At 32.5% G+C, this 10,596-nt stretch overlaps 1 protein-coding gene across 2 annotated transcripts; it reads left to right on the top strand.

The window, feature by feature from the left end:
• Nucleotides 1-320: 320 nt before the first annotated feature.
• On the top strand, nucleotides 321-2,454 carry LOC102588930 (40S ribosomal protein S15a-1). 2 transcript variants are annotated; one of them, XM_006356660.2, is made up of 4 exons: nucleotides 321-426; nucleotides 1,203-1,349; nucleotides 1,432-1,592; nucleotides 2,112-2,454. In XM_006356660.2, the coding sequence occupies exons 2-4, from the start codon at nucleotides 1,217-1,219 to the stop codon at nucleotides 2,208-2,210; spliced, it is 393 nt and encodes a 130-aa protein (XP_006356722.1). In that variant the 5' UTR covers nucleotides 321-426; nucleotides 1,203-1,216; the 3' UTR covers nucleotides 2,211-2,454. The 2 variants fall into 2 exon arrangements, with proteins under 2 accessions (XP_006356722.1, XP_006356723.1); XM_006356661.2 differs by having other exon boundaries at nucleotides 329-426; nucleotides 1,200-1,349.
• Nucleotides 2,455-10,596: the final 8,142 nt, after the last annotated feature.

A 10,596-nucleotide genomic window follows, 5' to 3' on the forward strand; every position in this document is an offset into this window, starting at 1 on the left:
TTAGATAATTGTATATTATACATATGTATTTGTATATTCTAGCGAATTATACATATACAAACTCGAAGTCAGCCCACGTAATTAATGTATAATGTTAGTCGCAAGTGATAATTATAGCAAACTGTAGCTATGATGAGTAATTAAATAGTATAAGTTTGCTTGACCGCGTAATTTTCCCTAAAATAAATTGCGTATTTAGGTTATTTTTCCTAAAAATTAAGGTGAGAATTAAATTAGACCACCCAAGTACTGAAGGCTTGAAGGCCCACATAAGAAAATAGCCTGGGTCAGCCCATCAATCCAGCCCATCCTTTTGTTAAACCTAACCATAAACCCTAGTTCTTCTTCTCCTACGATATTCTTTTGCACTGTAAGCGAAGTAGATCTTCAGCCTTCTCGCCATCGTTGTCGTCTTCAGAGCTTCGGGTATGTTTGTTAATCTCTTTGATTTCCAAATTTATATGTATAAAAAAAGATTAATGACATTGTGTGATATCTTTTTTGATTCGATATATTGTAACTGTGAGATGTGAGCCATTATCTTCCTAGATTTTTGGTTTTAGGACTCAATTACGTTTCGTAATAATAGTTCTCTTAGATAAGTGTGTGGGATCGTGCGTTCGGTTTCTTGTTAGGCTAGGCAGCATATTTATGCTCATTTTGTAGTGCCAAATGCCAATGCATCTTGTTGTAGTGAAGACAGGTAGGTTTGGATTTTATTAAACGGAGTGAAGTATTAGAAATGCCAGTTTTGAGTTGTGAATTAGAATTTGGTTATTTGGGATGATAGATCTCATAGTTTTTTATGTTTGGTTTGAGCTGAGGAACTGATAATTGGAGCAATATTGTGACTTTTTTGTTTCATTTACCTGAGATGTCTTCTGATATGTCTTCTTCGGTGGCGGAGCCAGTATTTTCTTCTAAGGTGTTCATACTTTAGGACAAGGCGAATTTGATCAGCCCCACTGGACTTGGTATATATCCAAAAATATTGATTTTAATAAATATACTCACCAAAATTTTTCGAAGAAGTTTGTTCATCTGACCACCCGTTAAGGTGTAGCTCCGCCCATGGTCTTCTTGTTTAGCTTCTAGAATCGGCAGATAATGGGTCTCTTTTCATATTACTTTATGCTCTTCCCCAGTGATCTTCTTACTTCTATATAATTGAGCCTGATTATTGTATTGGTTTGAAATAGCAGCATTATTGTAGAAGATGGTACGAGTAAGTGTGTTGAATGATGCTCTTAAGAGCATGTACAATGCTGAGAAGAGGGGAAAGCGCCAGGTCATGATTAGGCCTTCTTCAAAAGTCATCATCAAGTTTCTCATTGTCATGCAAAAGCATGGTATTTCAGCTTTTGTTGATTATATTCTATGCTGATTATTTGTCAACCTTTTTGTGTTCTTACATTTGCCATCTTTGTGTAGGGTACATTGGAGAATTTGAGTATGTTGATGATCATAGATCAGGGAAAATTGTTGTTGAACTGAATGGTAGGCTGAACAAATGTGGTGTCATTAGTCCTCGCTTTGATGTTGGAGTTAAGGAGATTGAAGGGTGGACCGCAAGATTGTTGCCTTCCAGACAGGTATAATAACATCTACCTAGCTGTGCTGCTCATAAGATCTGTTTGTGGCTGCATTCTTTTGATTCATACAAATTATGTTAAACAAGGAAGGTGTATATATGCTTTTAGTCCCAAGAATGTATGGGAGGATTTAGGTTATTGTCGCTGTGACAGCTTTAGTTGGCTCAAGCCCTTCTTATTTGCTGTAAGATGCTAATTTTGTCAATTGATACGCAGTAAACTTCTATTGCCAGGAGTGAACTGTTTGTCCATAGAGTAAATTTGAAATTCCAATGCCTTGAGCAGCATAATGACTATTAGTTTTCTTGGATTGGGCCGTGGGATAAAATATTCATATGAAGCTGAATTTGTAGCTCATCAACTTGACCTCTACATTACTTCATATATATACTTCATATGGAAAATAGAAATGGTAGATTTTGGTGTCCCCACCTAGAAGGAGCAGTAGGAGGGATTGTTATCTTTTCTTTTCTTGCACAACCTTCTCTAGTCCTGAAAATATTTTGTTTGATCTTGCAGTTTGGATACATTGTGCTGACCACCTCCGCCGGTATTATGGACCACGAGGAGGCTAGAAGGAAGAATGTTGGTGGAAAGGTTCTTGGTTTCTTTTATTAACTTCTTGTGTTGACAAAGATGAATGAACACCCAATTTTGGTCTTATTCGGCCTTCATTACAATTGAAATGGTTCTTAGTTTGTTTTCCTTCAATTGTCAGTTGGGATATTATCTACATTTCTTGGACAAGATTATCAGTATTGTAAACTTACATCCGGAGAACATAAGTTGATGTGTGTCTATCAGTTATCCTTCTTTGATGAGCTTTTGTGTCTTTTATGTTATTGTGTTAGTTGGGACTTGAGGTACTTGGCTGCATGTAAGTCCCCCATTTATTTTTATCTGGATACCAGCAGTTAAATGGATGTTTACGCAAGTTTGAACTGGATATGAACATCCTGAGTTTGGCGTTGGGATTACTTGATCTATCAGTTATAAACTCCTTTTTTTCAAGTCAGCCTCTGGGAGTTATTTGTGTCATCGGCCTCTGATGATATCACAATGACATTCATAGTGCATCAACTGTTAGTGCATAAATTCTAGAATTGCTATTTGCCAGTGATAAGTAATTCTCAAACTATCTAAAAGGATATATATATATCTTGTACCTTTTTGTCAATTGCAATGCAAAATATGTTTAACTGGCCTCATGGAATATTTTTACTGTTGTTTTCTGGCAAATGCTTGACTAACTTCCTTGTGGTATCTGAGTGCCCTAATCTCTATTGCTTGTTCCACTACCTTCTTTCATTTGACCCTGCTCAGTATTGAAATATCTTGGACTAGGAAATATAGTGTGTTGGAGATGTGGTGATGAAAGAACTAGTGGATGGATCTATTGATTTACTTGTTATTCTTGTTACTGTAGCATAGGTGTGAACTTTGATATCCTTTTATTTTGCTTTTTGTTTGGTATTTTATCGATTAGTGACTTGAAGAATCATTGGATGAACTAGACGTAAGATTTCTTGGAATATATTGATCTACTATTGGTTAGATTGGCTATGTTGTATGGAGCGGAATGTTGGTTGGTCAATAATTTCAACATTCAAAAGTTGAAAGTTGTGGAAATAAGGATGCTGAGGTGGATGTGTGGGAAAAATAGAAGATATATAAAATCAGAAATGAGGACACCTGGGCCCAGGTAGTAGTGGCCTTGATAGGTGCGGGAAGTAAGACTTTGATGCATTGGGCATGTAAAGAAGAGATGAGTGGATGCACCAATACAAAGGTGTGATGGCTAAACATGATATGATATAACTACAAGTTATTGAGGACACGACCTTAGATAGAAGATTATGGATGACATAAGTTAGGATAGAGGTAGCTGAGGATTATCTCGCTTAGTTTTTCATACGAGTAGTTGTAATATATCCTCTTGAGGTTAGGTTGTCTTTACCTGATTCGGCCTCACATTTGGCCAGTTTTTATACCATACAAATATCATTATATAAAGTGGTACGACGCCAGCCAATAATTAATCAACACAAGTGCAAATTGAAGCTGACTCTATTAGTATGTTCTTTAGTGTAATGAGGCAGTACAGCCAAGAACAAATCGTCTTCAGATATTTTTATAGTAATTGTTGATAAGTTTTCTATTTATAATAATCAACGATACTTAAGTAAATTTAATGATTGTTGAAAACCAAACAATAAAGTGCTATTAAACGACGAACGATACAATTTATTTTAACATCATAATTATAAAATAATGTAGTAAAATAAAATACATGATACATAGCATATAAATAAAAGATCTTCAATTCATTGCTCCAAAAACTTGAGTGCAGGTGTGGGCTACTATGTTAACTGAAGTCGACTAGACTATTGTCTTGTGTTAGCTAAAGTCGAATAGGATAAAAAAAGAATAGTCTTTACAATATCCTTTCTTTTACATAATAAGAAACCAAATGCTTGGGGTCCATGCCGTAGAATTCTCAAGTTAAAGAACGGGAGAAATCAAGGATTCTATTAATGATGTCGAGTTCATGCTTTTTTAAAGGAGAAATAGAATTCTCAAGTAAAAGAATGAGAGAAATCATGGATTGTATTAATGATGTAAATTGTCGAGTACATGCTCCTTATATATGAGTAAATTGTAGAGTCCTAGGCTAGCTATATTTAAAGTTCTACTACAATATAAATATACAATTTTCAAGAGTGGAGGTTGACTGCTATTACTACAATTATAGCTTATTCTAATCGACTTTAGCTAACACAAGACATAGTAGCCTAGTCGAATTTAGTTAACACAATAATTCAATCCTAGTATGACTCGTATTCTATAACAGTTAACAATTATACACGTTGATTATACAACATGTTTTCTTTTCTTCAGCTTCCCTTATCTTCAACACGTGACCCCTCTTATTTTGTACCTTTGTGAATAATAAATATGGTAGGGATCAAATCTAATTTCCCAAATCAATGCTCACAACCTTTAGTAATGGCTGATAAAAAAACAAAAAACAAAACATTATTGGAGTAAATGATGACCGACACATTTTATTCTATTTTTTCTTCTTCCCCTAAAGTTTTGCTTGTAGCTTTTCTCTTCTTCAGAAATTGCATCTTTTAGGCAAAAACATGATTACAATAATCTATACCCTCCATGTGTGGACTTGAATTTCATTTTGTCTTTGATGTATAAATATGATAAAAATAGTCCTAAATGTATTATAAAATATGATTAATTTAGACCTAAGTTATATAAGTAAAGCAATCGTAACTTTTGCTAAAATATGATCAATTTAGGACTAAATTATTTAAGTAAAGACAATCGTGACTTTTGCTGTCAAAATAAATTGAGGCAGCATCGACATCTACTTGGACTAATCAAAGATATTGTATTCCATAGTTTATCGAATAAAATTTCTTTTTCTTCAATCTTCAATTCTATATTCAAAGTTTTTAAAAAGCTCTTTCAAGTTAGGATTAGGAATTTTGAAATCAGATTGCATTTACAGAAGTACCTTTGTTTTGTAGTTTGATAGCTAACGTGTAATGCACTAATAACATTTTGAAATATATCAAGGACCAAATAAATTCAAAATCAACTCATACATTAAGGACATTTTTGTTCATTTTCTCTAGACATCGAAATTGCTTCAAAATTTTATGCAAAGCAAGTTGTGTGTATGATTTTGTTGATCCAATTCCTGCTGATTGCTCAAGTGATGCTGCAATAATTTGCATTTGGTGATGGTAGTTTCTATACCTTTGCTCCACCAAACAACACAAATTAAATATTTAAAGAAAAAGAGTTTTAGTTATAGTATTGCCAAAATAAATATTTTTTATGCTATTGGATCACTTTTAATTTATATATGTTATAGTAGTAGATAAGTTGTCTAATTTTTAAAATATAACGGATATCATATGTATAGGCTTGTCTGTAAATATCCTTTGAACAATTTGATAATCTTAAAAAAGATTTTTATGGTGACAATGTTCAGTACTTGATAGTTTAGGTATGAAACTCACACTCTCAATAGTTAATTTAGACATGAAACTCAAAAAATGGGGATAGTTTAGGTGTGTTTTTGACGCTTATCTTATAAATAAATAATTCTTCAATTAAAACAAGTGGATTAGTCTCGTTTGGACAAGATTTGATTAAAGTTGAAAGCACTTTGACAACTATTATATCACTTGAAATACTCCCCAAACTAGTCCTACGTCAAATTGATCGATCAAGCAATATTTTAGAAGGAAAAAAGAGGAAGAAAGGTGAGTATTTCCAAGCTTCAAAAGGTTCTTAATAAGTGAAAGAGAAATGAATAAGACAATGCTTTAATTTTGGTCCAACTCAACAAGAAAATTAAGCTTCATTTGTTTGCACTTAATGGTTCAAATCTATTTTATTAAGATTTAAACACTTATAATGAATTTGAGAGATAACATCAAAGATGGTCACTCAACTATCAATTCTTTTATCAGAAAGTCACTTAACTTTAGTTTTTAACTCAACAGTCACTCAACTATGGACTCTTTTCTCAGAAAGTCATTCAACTTTGATTTTTAACTGAAAAGTCATTCAACTATAGATGTTTTACTTACAAAGTTACTCAATCTTTTATTTTACCTTTTTCCCCCAAAATTATTCTCTTTATCTCTTATGCATTTTGTTTTATGATTTTTACAAAGTCACTCAATTATGCATTTTGTTCTACTTACAAAGTCACTCACCTTCTATGATTTTAAATTTTCATTCTTTGCGGTCCAATCAAAGTTAATGATAATACACCAAAGGAGACCTAAAATATCTTGTTGAGTTGTAAAAAATTAAACCACATGGTCTTATTCATTTCTCTCTCACTTAGAACCTTTCAAGCTGACGTAGGGTGTGTTAAAAGTAGATGTCTTTTATGAAAAAATATTTTTTAGAAAATTATTTTTATGGAAATAAATTGATTTTTGATTTATTTTTTGCATTTATTAGGTAAGTGAAATATATATTATTTTAAAAATATTTATATATAATCTAAAACAAATACTATAAAAGGTGGGATAGGAGTAAGAGTTGGTGGTGAGGGTAGGGTTCAAAGATATGATGTGATGAAGGATGGAGAGGCCATAATCATATGAAATATGACTCGTAGAACTAATTTATTTTTTAATCAACCGATATGTAAAAATTGACAATCACTTTTTGAAAGATATTTTCCTCAACACACCCTTGGCCACAATTTGGATATATTAGTATTCCCTCTATGTCATCTCATGTGAAGGTGTAACTGTTTTCTCCTCCATTTTAATTTTTTTAATTTTTCAAAAGTATTTTTGATCATTAGTTATGTTGGCTTGCAATATATTTTGTGTTGTTTTTAAACATGTGAATTTTGCTTTTAAAACTTTTGATGAATGTCACGATCCAAAATTTTCATGTTGTGATGGTACCCATGTTCTCAACTGATAGGTAAGTCAATCTACTAGTTTTACCAATTTAACTAAATAATTAAGGTGAAAAGATAAACAACAAGTAAACCTCAAACACTAAGTCTTTCATAAGTATGAAATGCGGAAAAACTAAAATATCACCTAATATTTTGGTGTCATAAGTACAAGAGCTTCTAGAATACGGTGCATGTCTGAAACCAAAATGATAAGTCTAAATGTAAGAAATATCCTGTCTGATTACTGTAACAACATAATAAATAATAAGATAGAGGAAGGTGTGGGTTGCGGAACAACCAAACAGCTCACAACAACTCCAAGATACTCCAAGCTCTCGTATTCGAAATCGAATCTGCGCCACAAAAGAGTGCAACAAGTATAGTATGAGTACGAAATCATGTGTACTCAGCATGTCTCATAAATCAACAATGAAAAAAGTAATGATAGAGTATATAAGAAAATCATCCTTTAATTTTACAAGTCTACATTATACTTATCAGTCAAGTTTCATCAAATAGGGATAATCAAAGGTCATGTAATGTCCAACCACCGAATAAGCACACAATCAAATAAGAATAAACGATGTAATGAGATGCAATGCAATACAACACCATGAAATGATATGCCTCAGATGTCAAGTACTCTCTCAACCGTAATACATGATACTTCTTGAAAAGATCGAGAGTTCATACCCATGAGAGACTCGCGAGGTCCATATACCAACATAGATGATCTCAACGCACTGTCATAAAATTAAACAATCCCTAGCACGGACAGTCTCCACGTGCCCAACTTATAATCATAAAATTGAACAATCCTAGCATAGACGATCTCCACGTGCCCAACTTATACTCAATTTGTACAATATGATATCAATAACAAGGGATGATGATGCATTTCAATCAATCAAATATCATTATGATATATAATCACCTCAACTATCACAAATATACTGGTTCATAAAGAAACACAATAACACATAAGAAACCAAATCAATAATACATCAACTAATGCCCATATGCTTGGGCATTCTCGAATTACAATCCGTCATTCTATAGTAATAAACTTTCCCTTTATAACACCGGTACTCATACCAATGCCCGTCACATCATTGGTACGAGACCCCATCTTTCTCCCTTACCCATTGTCTATTACATTTTTAATCTTTAATTAGAAAAATGTCCTTCAACGAAGTTTGAAAGTCTTAACATACCTTGAATGTCGAACACGTGTCACGAATCCTCAAGATTTTGCCTTTCCCTTTCGTAAGCTTCCGAACGTCCACAATCTATCAAATAGTCATTATTCGTAAGTAAACGAATTTGTAGACATTCATGTTACTACATGTCTAGTCTAAATCCAAAAAACTTACTCATATCTCTAATCGATCTCCTAATCTTGGTATAATTAATATGCCAAGTCTCATATTTCCTAAAATTCAAGTCTAGGGTTGAGTCTTAATTCCTCCGAATAACATAAGCTAATGGTATTCATATAACTTATGCTTAATATTCAATGGTTGCAAGAATCTCGACAGAATCTAAATGAAAATTTAACAAAAAAACTCTAATCATTCACGGCAAACATATACTTCAGTTCCTTTTAAAAATGTATCCTCCTTTATATAATGAGTCAATCATTACTGTATGATTACTCTTTCTTAATTAACAACTAACTTATCTTCCCAAAGAACCCATCATGTGTTAATAGTGTCAAAATTTTCCAAAATTAACAACTAACTTATCTTCACTAACCTCACACTGACTCGTTGGCAATAATAATTACCACATATTCCTAAACCATTCAACTCATACTTGAATGACAGATTTTTCCTTTTACCTGGCAAATTTTGTGCTTGTTCTATTAATGCGATGGTTCTCTTCGTCGTGTGCAGAGATAATATTAGGGTAGGGTTGGGATAAGATTTTTCAAGCCCATTTAAAATTAAGGCTTATAAGCCCGGCCCATATAAGCCCTTGGCTCTTGAGGCTTGATCAGGGCCGGACCGGGGTTGGACCATGGGCAAAAACTTTTTGTTTAAGGGTAACTTACAATAATCTCACTAGTATATAATCTAATTACTTAAATACACGCTATGTTGTAATATTATGAATCTTACCATATTTTGGTACGTCCAGATACATGTATCTCGGAATATATGGACTCAAAATTAGGTTAATATGTTTTAGATACACTCTATCCAAGTAGAATCACATGTATCTAGGATACATAGACAAATCTCGCACCCTCGTCTCCCTCCCATCTTACTTGTCACTCTTTTATCTCGCTCGCGTATCTGGTATGCGAGATACATGCTAATGACACTAGATTTTTTTGCTAGTGTTATTGAAACAACACCATTGTTTGCCATATTTGATTTGAAAATCTTCTGATTTCTTGATGTTATAGAATTATAAGTTTGAAAAGAAGAAAAATGAAAAAATGAAAAAAAGAAGGGCTAGCCTGCCCCAGCCTTCGGCCCTTCTAGGGTTGGGTTGGGTTGAACATTTTCAAGCCCTTCACCCTTCCAAATGAAGGGCCGGCCCGCCCTAGACCTTCAAATTACTTGGCCCGCGAGGCTTGGGCCGGGTGGGGCTAAGCCAACTCTTTTTGACAGCTCTATGGTTATTAAATAAATAAATTGTGCATTTGGCCCATTAACCATCAATTAAATTAATTATTTAAAATTATTCATTAATTAAATAGCCAAAGTTAAATTAATAGTTCAAAATTCTCATTAAAAATTTCATGGAAGGATCTTTTATGAAAAAAGGGCTCTCCTACTCAACAAGACCTAACTAACAGATCGTTACAATTAATATGTACCAAATTTCATAATTAAAATTAAGTATTTTAACTTTTTGTAATTCAAATCTTTCACATAAATTGAAACAAAGAAATATATCTTTTATAAATTGTATTTTATTACTCTACCCATTAATTTAAATTAAATGTAAATAGAGAATTTGAAGTTGAAGGACTAGTTTGAGGGGTATTTCAAGTGGTACAATAGCTGCCATTTATAAAAATTCAAAGTGCTTTCAACTTCAAACTCTCATTTTTTTGAACTTCTATTAAATATTGTCCAAATGGGAACAATCCACTTCTTTAATTTTTCTTTAGAGAAAAAAATTAGTATAATCTTTTTATATTAGTGGTCGTTTTTGGGCTACATAATTGTGGTTAGGGGTGTATATGATTGGGTTGATTTGAGTTTTTTAAATATCAAATTAAATTATTTATGTTAGATTTTTAAATTTATAAACAAACCAAACTACTAAAACTTGGTTTTTTCAACTTTAGTTTTTTTTTTCCAATTTTTCTGTAAAAGCATATAATTAAGTTGTGCTCCAAATATTTCTTTAGTCATACCAAAATATAACTATCTAAGGTGTTGCTTAAGAAAATAACATAAAATATGAGATGAGTGATGACACTAAAATTTTCAACAAAAAATAATAAGGAATTTGCATAAATTAATAAATATTATAAACTAATAAGTCATAAGGAAAATGATCATAATCTAAAAGTACTAAATCATACTAAAA

The sequence above is a fragment of the Solanum tuberosum genome, unplaced genomic scaffold (genome assembly GCF_000226075.1).
Source record: "Solanum tuberosum cultivar DM 1-3 516 R44 unplaced genomic scaffold, SolTub_3.0 scf00227, whole genome shotgun sequence".
Classification (NCBI taxonomy): domain Eukaryota; kingdom Viridiplantae; phylum Streptophyta; class Magnoliopsida; order Solanales; family Solanaceae; genus Solanum; species Solanum tuberosum.

Excerpts from the sequence above, each read along its gene's own strand:
- LOC102588930 (XM_006356660.2), top strand. The coding sequence starts at position 1,217 with ATGGTACGAGTAAGTGTGTTGAATGATGCTCTTAAGAGCATGTACAAT. Across the intron at positions 1,350-1,431 it reads CATTGTCATGCAAAAGCATG|GGTACATTGGAGAATTTGAG; the intron begins GTATTTCAGCTT and ends ATCTTTGTGTAG. Across the intron at positions 1,593-2,111 it reads GATTGTTGCCTTCCAGACAG|TTTGGATACATTGTGCTGAC; the intron begins GTATAATAACAT and ends TTGATCTTGCAG.